The sequence below is a fragment of the Platalea leucorodia genome, assembly GCF_965183815.1.
Source record: "Platalea leucorodia genome assembly, chromosome: 5".
Lineage (NCBI taxonomy): Eukaryota > Metazoa > Chordata > Aves > Pelecaniformes > Threskiornithidae > Platalea > Platalea leucorodia.
Genome location: NC_138827.1, coordinates 93,363,030 through 93,379,419, shown reverse-complemented (window position 1 = coordinate 93,379,419; position 16,390 = coordinate 93,363,030). Strand labels below are relative to the sequence as shown.

The 16,390-nt window shown below is 42.2% G+C and overlaps 1 protein-coding gene across 4 annotated transcripts in view; it reads left to right on the top strand.

Annotated features, from left to right (window-relative positions):
• The window catches only part of DPP10 (dipeptidyl peptidase like 10), a gene marked incomplete at both ends in the record, with an annotated part of 562,818 nt that overhangs the window by 240,227 nt on the left and 306,201 nt on the right, over positions 1-16,390 (top strand). For 2 of the 4 annotated variants that reach the window (XM_082314700.1, XM_082314699.1), the window contains one exon: positions 15,770-15,841. The exons of the other annotated variants lie outside the window; for them this stretch is intronic. In XM_082314700.1, the coding sequence (XP_082170826.1) occupies positions 15,770-15,841 (72 nt within the window). Of the gene's footprint in view, positions 1-15,769; positions 15,842-16,390 lie in introns of those variants that run through there. 4 annotated transcript variants of the gene reach the window in all.

The following is a 16,390-nucleotide window of genomic DNA, read 5'->3' as shown; positions in this document are numbered from 1 at the left end:
TACCAGTTTCTCCAAGGCAAGCATGCTTTCATAAAGCTTGAGCTATGTTAATCAGTTCTTTATACGGAAATATAAAATGATTGACCTTTTTTGATATGCTACCAAAAGAATGGCTTGCTTCTCTTTTGTTCACTTTTTCAATTTGGAAATGTCATTCTCTACCAGCAAACAATAATTTTCAAGGATAGAAAAAAGTTCAGAGTTAACAGAGCAATTTGGAAAGAATAATAACCATATGTTGTGGGCTTGATTATCCACTGGTTTTCACCTTTTGTAATTTGCAGAATGAGTTAGCATAAATATATATGTTTCTTGGTTTACAGAGATGTAAACGATTGCAAAAAATACAGAAGAAAAGCAAAGTAGGCTCAATATTTGGCATTTATAATACTACAGAATGAATAGAAATATTCATTGACTGAAATATTCACTAGAAATATAGCTTGAAGAGTTAACATAACTTGTTTTCTTTATTCTCTGGAAATGAGAAATAATTGAGTTTTAGCAAAAGTGGGCTACCTTCTGCTGCCACAGAGGCAAACCCAGCAGATAACTTGTCATGTTAGAACAGAACAAAACTTGAACAGGTGCTCCTGAAATGTGCGGCCTCATTTTCTAATTTGATTATTGCTCTAGTTGACAAGCTCTTAAGAAGCTTTTGAAATGTTAGTGCTCTTTGAGGAGTGCTAACAGGAGGAAAGGACGGCAATTCGGAATGTTTTTTTCCCCTCTTTTTGCTCCTCTTGTTATGAAGGATGGATTGTCTTATGTTAAGATTAAGAAGACAAAACAGCTTCACACCTGTCCTGTCCTTAGGTATAAAAGTCAAAGATTAGGTGCAAAGAGGTGGTTGGTTAAAGGTACTCATGCAATAGTTTTATAAGCATAACAGTATGTTAAAGCTGTGAACTGCTATCAGTGTCCCGGAGATGCCAGTGCTTCAAGAGGGCATGAAGCCAGTTCTGTCTCCCGTACTTAATGACTGCTGAGCTTCACTTGAAGGCTGAGCCTAAAGTCTTATTTTCTGCTTTAAACAATCCACATATTGCACATTTGCCATGTACTTCATATCAAACGGTTTCAGATTAAACACTGTAAATTAATGCTTCAGTCATGTACATTGAAATACCGAATTGGTTAACCAAACTGGTGGAGAGCTAGAAGCCCCTTTAATCTGAATCTTTTCAGTCAGTTACCATTCCTAGCCTTACAATTTCTGTTGGAATGAGGTATCCAGTTCTGTGTCTGGAGGCTAGGATCAGCACTGATGCCGCAAAATACCCACTGCTGGTGGGATTTGGAGATTCTCTCCGGGTGTCAGTCTCTGAATATTTACCTGTTGCTTCCAGAGTCGTGCTGGCTGAGGCTGGAGCTAACTGAGTTAATCTGAAGAAACGCAGGAGTCTGGAAAAAGCTTTAACTTCAGTGAACATTGTCCAGAGCAGACACTAGGAACAAAATTAGTCTTGAATGTCAAAGTACTCACAATTTTGTTTCTCATGTTAAGGTGTAGATGTTATAGAACATTGACTGTGGCTATTGGATAAGATAGTGTAAACCCTAGTGAAACTATTTCATTAATCACCCCCAAAGTGTGCATTCAAGCTGTTATTTTTTAATGAAGCAGTGGATAGTTACTTTTGTTTTCTTCAGTTAGAGCTGTGATTTTTTTTTTTTAATTCAAGGGCAAGAAAACACAAACAAGGACAAGTCCTCAGTGGAAAAGAAGTCACATTTTGGATGTGTTATCAAACAATTTTTTGATCGCTAAATGTCATTAATGTATTAAAAAAGATGTCAAATTATGACCTGACCCCAGTGGTTAAGTGCCATTGTAGAGTGTTTAATACATGAACATACACAGAATTTCTATCACTTAGAGCTATCTTGGCATCATTGTGATGGCCTGCTGTACTTTTGCAAATTACTTTGTCTTCTTTGTGGCTTTGCAATTCTTCTTGTTGATGACACATCACTGATAATGCCACTTTCAACAGTGACTGTATGAACACTAAGAATTACTAATAGTTTTCTGACGGTCTGTTTTTTAGATAAAGACTTTCCTGCCCTCCTTTCTATTTCTATCTTTTTTCTATGAAAGTCCAATGGTGACAGATTTTCTGAGAAATAGTGTTTAAATCTTTGTATTTAAATATGATTTTCTTTATGTGGTAGACTGTACTTCTAGATTAGGAAGATAATAAGACATCTCATTCTTTAAATAAAGTCAAGTTGAAAGATGCGATACGGAATACCCTTGTAAAGATTTCATTCTGCAGGAAGTAATTAAGTACAGTTTAAGCATACCATAAAATATGCAATTAAAAAAAAAGATTGTGCACCCTGACAGGTAATAAAGAAAATTGCAATCCTGCAGTTTCTTTTGCTTGCTGCCATATAAGAAAACACAGATATTAACTTTTGTTGAAGGTCTTTTGATCAGACAGCTAAATATTGACTAAACCAAAATAACTGTCAATGTTCAAACCCAAGGGTCAAAATAAGTACATGATTAGTAGGACTGAAAGAGGGAGCCAGGAAAAAAAAAAAAAACCAAAGATGAAAAGTATATGGATTGTCATAGATTTTTTTCCCCAAAAAAGTCATTATGAGACCAGTCATGTTTGGTAGCTCTAAGGCAACCAAGTAATTTTTTTTTTTTAGGTTGAAAACCCTCAAATATTCAGAGAGCCCCCACTTTTCTTCTGCTTTAAAATTATATTTGAGTTTATTGCGTAAAGCTACTTTGATCAGGTGTACGCAGCTTGTTCTTAAATTCATGCATATGTACTGCAGTGCTACAGCCTGCAGTCACCTATATGTTAGGTGAACATTATTGAACCAAAAATTTGCATGGCAATTGATTTCAGAAAATACTTCTCTAAGAACAGGACTATGCAGAAGACTATCATATTCATCAGTTTGCTCTGAAAAAAACACGAACATACAAAATGAAGACTAGCAGTCATCTTTTGCATTCTTCTTCCCTTTTTGAGGTCTCTTCCTTATAGCAGGCAATTACATTCCTGTGCAGCAATAATTTAGACCCATGTCACCATTGTAATGACTTTGGAAAGCTATAAAGACACAGTTTGCAGAGTTTTAAAGTATGTGCTTAAAGTATATTGCTGTTGAGCAAAGCACTTAAGCATGTGCTTAATTTCAGGTATGTGGTAAAGTGTCATTGGATTTATTTATACAGCAATCTGAGGATGGATGAAAAGTTAATTCAGGACCATATTCAGCTACCATGCAGAGCAGCGTGTGGGAGGGAAGGGAAGGGGATGCCGGGAATCATGGAAACTGAGGGTCTGAAGGAACTCCTCAAGTTCCTCTTGTCCATTCCTGAAGTGCCTGTAAACCACCTCTGACAGTACCTGGTCAATTAAGATCCAGTCAGTAACGCGGGAAATTCCTTATCATTAGAAACACACTCCTGAACCATTCCTGTGGTTCTTGTACTGAAAATGCTCGTCTTTCCCCATAATACGCTTTTGAAAAAACAGGCGTCCACTATCTTTTAACACTTTTTCACATACTGGGAGATTTACCAAACCTAGGCAAATCAAATCTGATCATGTTTTCTCTAGATTAAACAAATCCAATTTCATTAACTGCTCCTCAGATCTCACGCTTCCTTAACGACTTGTCTTGTTGCTCCCCATTTTGTTTTTTGTAGTGCAGTGACCAAAATTAACCACAGACCCACAAGATCAATATTAAGAAGACCAAATAATTTTTTTGCTGGCATATATATAAGCCCTGCTCTTCATCTGACCCAGGTGCTTTTTGAGGAACAGCATCCAACTGCAGAGTCGTATTTAGCTCGCAGCTCACTGCAACATGGAGCATGGAGCGACGTTGCTCTGCTACTTTCAGACTGCAGTTCTCGTTGCGTTTGTGCATCTAATTTCAGCTCTGGATGGGTAGCACTTTACACACTTTTTGATTGAATTTCACATTGTTGATTTTGGAACATTTCTCCAGCCTGTTTTCAATTCTGATCCTGTTCTTGACATTGTTTGTAATCCACTTTTCTGCACATTCCCAAGTCTGAGTTTTGTACTTATGAACGTCTGTAAGAGTATTCTCTAGTAACTGAAATAATGGTGAATAACGATGGACTTACTTACACAAAATTCCCTGAAAGGTCCTAATTGAAAATACTTCCCCTTTTGGCAATTAAATATTAAGAAGTGACATTTCGCATAGTTTGTCAACCATCTGTGCAATAGTAATTTCATCTAAACCTCATTTTCTTATGAGAAAATCATGTGGCATTGTTCTTGAAGTCTTATGGCACTTTCCTTTGATTATCCACAGTTTGCCTGTTAAAGAGCAAAACTAGATTGGCTGGATATTACCTGTTGCGGATAAATTAATGACGGCTGTTCTTTTTATCACCTTATCTTCTATAAACTGAAGTTTTGTATTTATATTTTTTTCTGAGAACTAAAGGCTAAGCTGTTTGTGTATACTTCATTCTCCTCTTCCTTGTCAAAGGCAAGCAGAGTTTTTGCCATTCTCCAATCTACCAGAGATACCCCATCTTTTTGAAGTTCTCTTAAATGGTTCAGAGATGGCTGAAGCTTCAAATATTTCTGAGTGAGACTGATTTGTTGATTTGAATGTTGATTTATCTAATTATTTATTTACCTAATTTATTTATTTATTTTCATGTTCTGGCCTTCATAATTAGTGAGCACATAATTAACTAAGTATCTGGTCTCAATTTTTTTGTGTGACAAAAGTATTAGAAACATCAGCCTTATTCCTTTTCTCTTTCTTCTTTTGAAGTGTGCCTTTGCTTAAGACTTCCATCTTCTTTTACCTTTTTCTCATTTTTCCTCATCATCTAATCGGAATAACTTTCCAACCAGTTTTTTACATTCCTTCTATTTCCCTGGTGGCTTCTTCCTTTTGGAAAATAAAATACTGTCCCCAGTGTATTCAGAAAGCTGACATCATCTTTGTCAGCCTGTATTGCTTTTCCATCAGACATTTGTATAATAAAAATCCTCCTTGCCGCCTGATCCTTCCCTAGGATGTTTCTGCATATTACTCCCTTCAATACAAAGACATGAATCTCAGGATATTTGTGAAGACTATGGCTTGTGCTTCATTTTCAAGGTTAAACAGGGAAAGAACAACTCCCTACAGTATAGCACCCTTATTCATGGTCCCTTTTATCTTACGCGGAGTCATTCAAGAAGACAGTAATTCCTTCTGACTTGTTGACCTGCAGACTTCAGAACCAGGATACGTGTTATTGATACAGAGGCAAGGCTGCCTTTTTTCTCTCTTCCTGCTCTTCTTGAATAATTTATTACCCTTTTACAGCAAAATCCCAGTTCTGCAACGCATCCCATTAATGCTGTAGTGCTGCTTATGTTGTTGACTGTGTGCTAAAACTTCAGCTTCTTGCAGCTGTTTTTCATTTTCATGGTATTTACATATCACTACCTTAGATACTTAATTAGGGGCTCCGTTACTTCCTTTCCTATAATTCTATTTCAATTTTGCAACTAAATAGCTGGCATGAGAGTTTCAAACTTTCATAATATCCACTTTTTTGCTCATCTGTGTGATTTTTTTCACTGTATTAGCCAAGCTTAGGGGAGTGGTGAAGGATAGCTCTTCTCCTTAATAGCATTTTTTTCTCAAACCTACTGGATTCTCCAGGGTTAGAAGCATCAGCAATTCTTTATCTGCCTCTCCTGCCCGATAGCCTGTCGAAATCCTCAAGAGGGTTTCTGAATGTAGCTCCCAGATGAGTAATGATGCTGAGGCTGGGTTTTAGATAGTTGTTTAGAATCAAAGTACCGGTGTGCCAATATGTGGTCCTCTGTAAGTCTCCTGAGAGGACACTATCAACGCAGTTGGGAAGTCTGTGGTTTGTGTCCAATTCTCAAGGTTAAAAATAGTCCCAAAGTTTCTGTAACACTTCTTCTTAATGCGTCCTCCTAAATCTCCAACTGTATTAACTTTCCCACTGTCTGCATTTTTCTTAGACAGTTCGCTTCTAATTAGAGATTCTTGACAATTATATTGAAAGGGAAAGAGCTCTCTTCTGCCTCAAATCACACTCTATGACTTCTGCAAGTACCCTTAAGTATCTCTGCCACCTTCTTTATTGACCAGAAGTGCTAAAATGACTGCCAAGCTGAAAACGCGGTGAAAAATCACAGAATATTATCCAAATGAAAAATCTGGTCACCATAATCAGAACTAGGACCGAAATGAGAGTTCAGCCATATACAATCCAAATGGCAGCATTGAATTGGGGTGATATTTTTTATTTTACAAACACCTGGTTGCATGAACTTGTGCCTATAGAAACTGAGCAGACTATTGCTGAGTAAAGTGCTCTATTAATTTTTCCTTTCTAGCTTTTGTAGATACTTCTGTTTCTGGGATGAACTGCATGACCAAACATTTTTTTAAAAAATGTGACACCATTATTGTGAAACATGAACGAAGACATACAGTAAACTAGTCCGAGAACTGCAAACATAACATATGAGAAAGTTTTCCAGGGAAACCATGGGAAATGATGCTTGGATAAGTATGCACAGCTCATCCAAGCCCTTAATTGGTATCAGGCTTCTCAGTCATCCTGTTGACTTTACTTGCTTTTGATCCCAAAATGTGGTCCGTTTCCTATTCTGTCAGGAGGCACTGGCGTGCTTTTCTCTAACCCAGTCCTCTAGTATGAGGCTGGATATATTGCATTGCTGTGTTTTAATACAACTCTTATTAATTCTTAATGGTTAATATTATATATGCTTAAGATTATATCTATCATTCTTATTACTATACTTAATATTCTTAAGCATTTACTTCTTTCAGTTAATGTTGTGATTGCCAATGTTCAGGAGACATCCTACTGTATTCTGTTCAAGAATCGTGATTCTAAAAGCAAGGTTCTTCCTAAATCCTGTGTATTTACCTACTATATACTTAACGTCTTCCTCATGGTCATGACTGGCGAATACTTCCTTCATTTACTAAAGTTTTTTGTGTGCATTTATTTAGTTGTTCTGCTTTGCCTTGGGCTGTAGTTGTGTTTCCTTGATGGCTGAATAACTTTCTGCATGGATAATTTGTACATCAGTTTGTAAAACATTTTCAGATCCCTTGGGAAAGTAAAGGTATTATACAAATTTTGGTTAACATATGAGTGTATTATTATTATACAAATATTTGATACCTTTCATTATATAATGTCCGCTATGGATGAATAGGCTCTTATCATATAGTTCTGTGACAGCTCCATTTCATATTGTAATAACCTCATGGAAAAAAGCTCAGTGGTATAATTTTATACAAAATCTTTTCTCCTTCCCTTTGATGTAGGAATAAGTCTTTTGGGATGCTAAGACCTACTCTATCCAGTGACTGCTAATCAGAATTAAGGGTACTGAACAGAGAAAAGGCCCCGCTGTTCTCTGCTTGTTCCCTGCAATGTTTTAAGGCATCTTAGAATTATGATGGCCAATAGAGCTACCATTTTTAAAAACAAACTGTGCAGTGTTAGATGATTTTTATAATTTTCAGCATAAAGTAAGTGCATATAGTCATATATCTGTTTCAAAGGAAAATATAATTCTCAGTAGAAAATTGGTTTTTAATCATTGCTAGCATCATAAGGCTTGTTGGTTTAGTTGCAGAGTGAATTAGAGCCGGATGGAAAATATTTCACAGGACAATTGTCCTGCAAGAATGAAGTCTGATCAAAAGGGTCTGGGGGATTATGCAGATTTTTATAAAATTTTAGAAAAGGGGAAGAGAATAATTTGTATTGGTATTGAAATGTTTTCTTTAACTTTCTGGTTTAAATTAATTTTGACTTTTGCAAAGTAGTAAAATTAACATAATATTACTTCTATGTGATATAAATAATGAAATGGAATTAAATAACATAATAGGGAAAATGTATCATTTTCCTTCAGTAATAAGAAAATATTTCAATGTTATTAAAACATTTCACTTAGTTTTTTTCCCAAATTTAATTTTGTTGTAGATTATGGCATTTTATTATGATTCTATTCCAATTTTTAACTCCTCTCATTCTCCCTTTTTTTCTTTTTCATCCTACTCTTCCTCCTCCCCACCCCCCAAATTAGCAAATGAAATTTGGGCTTCCTAATCCATCCCTATTGATTTATGTAATGTATAAGGGCAACACTTTCAAAATTGCTGCATTAAGTTAAGCATTCAATCTGGGTAATCTTTAGTAATAAATCAGAGCCTAATCTATTGAAGTTCTTTCTAATATCCCACTTGCTTCCTAGTTGCATCCCTCGTGTTTAAATATCTGTGAATCTGACAAATCTTCCATGAGTAGCACATAGATACTAGATTCCTAAATACGCCAATTTCATTTTTGTAAACTGTGGTCCAGGTCATAAAATGGGTTTGAAGATTAGTCTGAACTCTTTATCAATTATTTATCATTGATAGGAGATCCTCCATGAACCATTTAATGTTACTGTACATGCATACTCTATGAAGTTCTTTGAAGAGTAGCTGTACGGCAACCAAGGAGAAAAAAAATCAGTCTTGCCACTTGTGGTTCTAACCATGAGGTTACACTAGTAATCTTTTTGCTTTTTTTAGACATACTTCTGATTCATACCTATGTCAATATGAGACATTTGAGTTCCCAGGCCAGTCATCTGTTGACCAAATTTAACCTGATTTAATCTGTTAAAAGTTGACAGATCTGTCAATATATATTACAATATATTTATATTTTTGGATTCATGTATTTTACTACAAATATGCATTGTGAGAATTTTAAAGATTTGAACCTTAATTTTTTTTTGCTATGAACGTTGATCCTCAATAGAAATTATACTATTTTCCCCCTCAATTTCAGGTGTCTTCTTAAGAATTAAAAAGTAAGCCAAAAGTTATTACATGCAAACTCTGCTGTAACAGATCTTCATGGGTGAGGTGTTCCTAGAGTAACTTTTGCCAGATTAGTGCTATGGTGCGATGGCTAGGGAAGGAGAAATACGTGTTTCAAAATCTAAGAACTAGTTTTGCTTCTTCCCCAGCTAATCCATAACTTTTATAGCTGCTTTCTTGAGTAAAAATAGCTTTAGTGAAGAGCACAAGTAGTGCTGTTTTATATTAGTGAACTGCTTGTGAAATATGAATCAGAATCTTTTGTTGTGAGCTACCATTGGGATTTAAAACCCACTAACACATTTGTGTAGAGTAATTTCGCAGAGACTTCTGGAGTAGGGCATGCCTTCCTTTTGAACTTTCAATAAATACTATTGTCAGAATATACTTACTACTTTGTTTTTCACTTCATAGTTATGTTGTGCAAATTTGCTCCTTGCAACACTGGTAAGAAGAAATATTTTATAAACATAATCAAGCAAGCTGGCAAGAATTGCAGCAACTCAAAAACTTTCCTCTGAATGTGTGCAATTCCTCCCCATAGACATCATATAAAACCATGCTTGGCTTCTGGCAACTGCTCACAGAGAGGTGGGGGGGGAAAGTCCTGCAGGACCCTCTGTCAGGTCAACGCAGGTGGTTTGGACACTTCAGGACATCTACAGTGGCACCTGGCGACTGTAGTAGCCACCCGAGTCCCAGTTTCAGGCTGTGGTATCGGACGCACGTGTTTGTATCTCTCGTTCTCTTGGAAACTACTGTTGTGATTTATGACTTCATACGTTGTTAGGTAATCAGGAGGGGATGGCATAGATCTGAAATCACGGCTCCCGTGTTCTTCTGTTATGATCTATTCCTTCAAACACTCCTGAATGCTGGCTGTGCATTTTATTGGTTAATGAGAGGTATTTTTGGAAATGCAGTCCTATTCTGTATACTTTCACTGAAATATTCGCACGTGTATTTTAATAAGTCCTGTAACTTTCCTGCTGGAATATATTTGCATTTATTTGTATTAACTCAGTGTTTGCATTGGTTGTTTTTCTAAAACAAGACAAGGAGAGAAAAACATGAGTGCAATTTATTCACACAGAAAACAGCCTTTCACTGAAGCAGGCATTAGAATATAATGTGTTTCTGAATGCAGAAGGTGCCTGGAATTTTCCCTCTATCAAAGAATTTCTTAAGCAGCAAAGTTCAAATATTGTGTCATTTTAAACCATAATATAAAAAGCACTCTGTACAAAACGACATTCTGTCTGTTTTTCAGGTTTATGTGATTCAGAGTGGTTCTCCTCTGGACAAGTATTTTTAGTTTTTGCAAGCCCACAGATCCACTTAAAACACCAGTGAAGAACAATTGTCTTAACTGTTCTTGGGTTTTGGTCACATTGGTTTGATTTTTAAATTCACCTTTATAATTTCAAGGATTTTTTTAGCCCAGTTGCTAGAGCTTTAAAAGGAATCAGAAATCCATAATCAGAGTGTCTTCATAAGATCTGATTTTAAAAAGCCACCGACAAGCTTTCAAGCCATGACCTTGCAGCTTTCATACACTCATCAGCGCTGGGCTTCATAGAGACTCTGGGTGGTATGGGTGGTATGACAGGAGATTTTTTTCCTCAGGTTATAGGAGTCTGAGCAGAAGGCTGGTAGCAAGAGAGATAAAAATCTGAAGTTCTAGGCTAGAGCTGACTGAGAGTCTTTTGATCTTGATCAATTTGGCAAAAAACCAGACACTGTTTGTAGGAATGGGTCAACTGGATGTAAAAGATGTAATGGGCTTCTTATTTTTATGGAAATGCCTATAATTAGCAGTCAAATAGTATTTACATCTTCACTGGGCTGTACAGTTATTAATTACACAGTGATGAGTGCCGTATAAAATATACAGAAAACAAAACTACCTGTTCCACCTATTCCAGTTTTGTTCTTTCAAACTCCACCCCTGGAGCAGCTGCAGACTTACCAAACATAAAACTCCCTCCCAAAGGAAGGGACAAGATCTTCACTGTGCTAGTCATGACCGTGCCTCTTCATGGTGCTCTGTACAGCAGCAGCATCTGCGGGACGCAAGGCAGTTAAATCACTTGACAACCAGGACTTTATTTAAAACCAGGCTTTATATCTTTACTTCGGCTCGGACACTGCACCTCCCAGCCCACCTCCCAAGGGCACTGCAGCGATTAACGCGTGGCACATCTGCAGCGTTTGGCACGTAGCGGTGCTCTCAATAACTGCTCTAGCCTGAAGTGGTAGCTGGCCAGGAGAGTAGTAAACCACCAGGCTTTCTTAAGAGAGAAAAGGGAGAATCCCCCTCACTTGTGGCATCCTCCGCTATATTCTTTTTGCACATATGTCTGGCCCTTTTATTCCCCTAACAGGTTCCTGGCTTACTTGTTGCCTGTCCAGATCAGCACCACGTATTAGTCTGCTATACCAACAAAATGTATATGTTATTAAGTCATCATGCAATACAAGCTGTAACTATTGAATAATACTCTGATGGAGTTGATACTCAGTTTATGTGGAAGATAAAATAATCATGTTATGTCTTGACTCACACACTCAGATCTTGTGTGTGATGAGGAAGATGGAGGAAATTGCAAGGAGTCTGTAACATAACATTTCAGTGGAAAGATAGATGAATTAAAGTAACGACTCTGTAAAGAACTGATCAAGAGCATAATTCCATTTCTTTCTGCAGCTATTTCACCCGAGCCTTAAGTGCTTTCCCTGCTGATCCTATGAGGTGTTTTGGTGAAAATGGTACAAGAAACTACCATAAATACTGTACATCTTAATTGCTTTTACCCATATGGCATCAGTTTTTAGTACCACGCTGCAGTTTCAAAGATGTGTCCTATTAATGGCTGTAAAACAACTGTTCTTTTAAACAACCCAGTCAAATGACTTTTGAACAGTAATTTACGAAAAAAGACCCAAATAAAAGTTGATGTGGGCAGTAGTGAATTAATTTAATATCCCCAAAGCATCAAGACTATGAACCAGCGAACCAGCATTCAAAAATAATGATAAAAGGGATGATTGAGTGCTATTAATAAGAGTTTTGGTATTGATTTTAAGAAGCTTTCGATAAGACTCAGTGTGTATAGAGCCAATCCCCAAACTCCTACCCCCAAAATACTCACGTTTCCAATAATTCTAACTGATTTATGAATACCCAACAACCAGCATGCATGACCTTTATGAAGCTTATGCTCCATATCTTAGTCCGTTACAGTGATAAACACTCACAGTGAATATATTGTGAATGAATAACCAAGCTTCAGCGAAACTGACTGCTAATGTCTTTTTCCTTCTTGATTAATAGTGGAACTCCATCACAATGGATCTCATCAAAAACAAGCTGAAAGTAATCTCTATTGAAACATGCCCATTCAAACCCTAAATCATTAGAATTCTTCAGCTCTGATGGGGCTCAGTAATTAGTCAAGTTGCAATAGACCTGTGCCATAAACAGCATGAATCAGAACATGTCTGCTTCTAAGACTTATTATTTGTATTACTGTAGCACCTAGAGGCCACAGGCAAAATCTAAGTCTCCCCATGTTATGAATTGCTCAGAAAAAAATAAGATCCCGAGTCCTACAGCACCCAGCCAGCGCAAAGGAAGGACTGGCAGTAAAGGCTGCTCTGCAGAAGTAAGGCAAAGCAATAGGTATTGGCGTACAAAAGATGCCATCTTGGTTGCCCTTTTTGCTTTTTCTTTGCATAGTGCAATTATTATATGAAAAGAAACAGCGTCAGAGGGCAAGAAAGTAAAGGGACACAGCTGACTGCAGCGAGGGTACAGAAGTTAAGCAAATAATGAATTTTAAGAGAGAAAAGAGCAATATGAAATGGAGAGGTAAGGGCAGGGATGGTGTGAAGAGAAGCGCAGGAACGGCCAATTCCTGAGCCGAGAGAAAGCAGCTGTGCAGACTGACACCCGGGGAGAGCAACGCAAGTCCTCACCGCAGGCTCTTGCTGTTGGGTCTCATGCAGGGGGCTGTGGGTGGTCCTCAGCGTCATGCTGGAAAGGAATCATAAAGTCAGCAACAAAAAGACACTGAGTCAGTTAATTTAGACAGTTCTCCTACCCTAGGCAGCACCAACTATACTCATATGACTCCAGATATTTATCTGGCTTGCAGGGCTGGAGGCCCCCAAACCTCCTAAGGCAACCCAGTCCATGGCTTTGCTCCCCTTCCCCTTTGGAAAGAAATATGGTCTTTTCCTGCTGTTTAACTTGAATCGTTCTTCCTGATTTTTAAACCTATTGCTGTCTATCCTATCCACCACGTACACAAGAGATTATTTTCATTCTTTTGTAGCACCTTTTAATCATTTGAACATTGTTTCCATATCTGCCCCTGGTTTTCTCTCCATTAGACTAACTGATCCCAATGATTTTCAGTTTTTCTTCCGAGTGCGCGCTTGCCAGACCTATGATTCTCTGTGTTACATGTCTATGTTGCTGTGTATTCGCTGTGTATTCGAGGGGTGCCCTGCCAGTACTGACAAGGGCAGGATTTCTCCACACGTCATGGTGGCTGTAGTCCTGCTTGTCCATCACAGCGCACTATTTGTCCGGTTCACCGTAGCAGGACACTGCCTTAGGTGCAGTTTCGAGATCTTTTGTAATATCCCAGTCCTCATTTGAAAAAGTGATCCAACCTGTTACCCTCCATCCGTTGCAGAGCCCCTCGCACATGCTCTTACTGAACTGCACACGAGTCTTTAAGGTCTCCATCCATTGAGATCACATTTAACTCTGATGATGTCCTCCAGCATCCTTTGCATCCTCCCCAGCCTCATGCTGTTTGTGAATCCGATGAGCCTACTGTGTGCTCCACCACCCCCGCGCTGATGGAAACGTGGGCAAACCCCAGAGGATGGACAGCGGGGGACCCCCGTGCTGCAGCCCTGCGCTCTGGCTGGGAGCCACTGCAAAGGATGCGGTGGAGACAGCTTGGTTGGTGCTCATTTTAGTTTTATTCAGATAATCTTTCTCCCTACTGTCCTGGAAGACACTGCTTCTGAATCAAGATAGATGACATTTATTGCTCTCCTATTCACAGGCCTGTTACCCTATTAAAGAAAGAAATAAGATTTGTTTGACATGATCTGCTCTTGACAAATTAATGGTAGCTATTAGTCGTCATCTAGTTTTTGTCGAGGTGCTTGCAAAGTTAATTATTTTTTCTAGAACTTTTATTGGGACTTCAAGAGAAATGGTGTGTGTTGATTGGTGGAGGAGTCAACACAGCGACGGGTGATAGAGGAGGATGGAAATACTCAGTACTCTCTGTTCTGTGGCTGCCTGGTCTGTAATTCCTCAGTCCCTTGTCATCTTCCTGCTCCCTTCTAACCTGTTCCCACCGTAGGCTGAAATCCTAGACCTTTGTCACTGCTATTAATTATGCTTACTATCCGGTCAGAACTGACCTTTCTCGTGAGGTTTGATGCAAAAAATATTGAAAAAGATCAAACACTTCTCTCATTATGTGCTGATAGCTTTCCTTCTGCCTTGCAGTCCCTTGAGACCCAGGCTGCCTAAGAGAGCGCTGGGGCTGCTCCTGTCAGGCACGCACCCCCGTCCCAGCGCACCATTGCTCCATGATGACAGTCCTGCCTTCTGCGATCCGGATCGTGAAACTGATCTGAGTTAACAAACAGCGCAACCCTTGCCTAAGTGTTTCATCTGCTTGTGTTTGAGGTTCTTCCTTACAAAGGCTCATGTTCACTCTCCCTTGACTTACTATCTACTTTCACATTTTCAACTGTTCCTTCTTGCTGGTTAGAAACAAATTTCAGGTGGTCTCCTTTATTGGTCCTTATAAAAAAACCCTTGTCACCAACTGATGATACGGCTTTAGGACACATGGTAAATTGTGTCCCTAAGGTCTTCCCTGAAGTTCTCCTTTTTTCTAGCTCCACAGAAGGGCCTCCTATGCCCAGTTCAGCGAAAGTGGGTACTTGAGACCCCTCTTACAGCCATGGGTTTCGTGAGGTGAGGGCCTTCGTGAAAACAGGGGTTGCGATGCCCCGCGCTGAGCTCCCCAGGCCAGGGGACATTCCCGTACAGCGCGGGAGACCCACCTTCGGCCGCTCGCTGCTGAAACGCCGTGGCGGGGCCGGGGAGCCGCCGGACAGCTCCCGCCCTGCCCCTGGGGGCGCCTGGGGCTGCGGGGGCAAGAAACCGTGCACAGAAGCAAACGGCACAACCGTGCGTCCTTCCCCCCTTCTTTTTCTTTGCCCCCCCCCCGCCGCGGTTCCTCTCTGCCGGCGGCGGGGCAGCAGCGGCCGGGGCGCTCCGGGGAAGCCCCCGCCGGGCCGGGGCCGGTCCCCGCGGGGCGGCAGCGGGGGCGGGCAGCGCGGCCCCGCCGCAGCCGGCAGCGACGCCCCCGTGGCGGGGCGGCGGATGGTCTCTCCCGGGCCGGCGGGAACCGCTGTGACACCTGCTGGCGGCGGCGGGCCGAGGCGGGCCGGCCCGCGGCGGGCGGAGCGGAGCGGAGGGGAGAGCGGGGCGGGCGGGCAGAGGGTGCCCGCCGCGGGGCGCTCCGCGGCCGGCGCCCGGCGGTGATGCGGAGCCGCCCCCCGGCGCGGGGCACGGCGGGGCCGGGCGCCCCCTGAGCACCGGCGCGGCGGGGCACTGCGGTAGCGGCGCTGCCGCGGCGGCGGCTCCGCGCCCCCCGCCCGTCCTCCCCTTTCTCCTCCTCCTCCTCCTCCTCCGCCGCGCCACTTCCAGGGGAGGCTGGTGTCATGCGGCTGGCGCCGAGGGAGGGGTGCCCGGGGCCGCAGCGGCAGTGAGAGGCGGCGAGCCGAGCCGAGCCGAGCCGAGCCCCCTGCGATGACAGCCATGAAGGAGCAGCCGGCGCACCCGGGCGGCAGGGGGAACCCGCCGCCGCCGCAGCCCGACCAGGTGGGACCCGCGGCGGGAGGCGCCGGGGGGCCGGGGGATGGAGCGGGGAGGGGGCGGCCGCCGTCCCGGCGAAGTTGCGCGGAGCTGGGTAAAAGTCCGGGGGGCGGCGGGCGCCCCCGGGGCAGCTCGGCCGGGGGAAGCGGGACCCCCGCGGCGCTGCCTCGGGAGATGCGGGGGGAGCGGCGGGGCCGCCCGGAGGGGCCGCAGCCGGGTCCGGCCCCGCCTCGGGGCTGGGGTGTCCGTCAGCCCCGGCCCCCGGCGGCAGCGGGTCCCGCAGGAGTTTGCGCTCCGCTTCCCCGCGAGTTGCGCCCGGGGGTGAGACACACGGGCGGGGGGGTCCTGCCCTGCCGGCCGGCGCCAGCGCCGCCGAGACGGGGCTGCCGGCCGTGGGGAGCAGCGGTGGCACCGGGGGTGCGGGCCGGGGCTGCCGGCGGCGGTGCGGTGCGGTGCGCCCGGGGCGGCAGCGGGGCCGGGAGCGGGGCGCGGGGGACGCCCGTGCCCGCGGCGGAGCTGCCGGCGGGGCCCCGCTGCGCATCGCCGCCCGGTCCG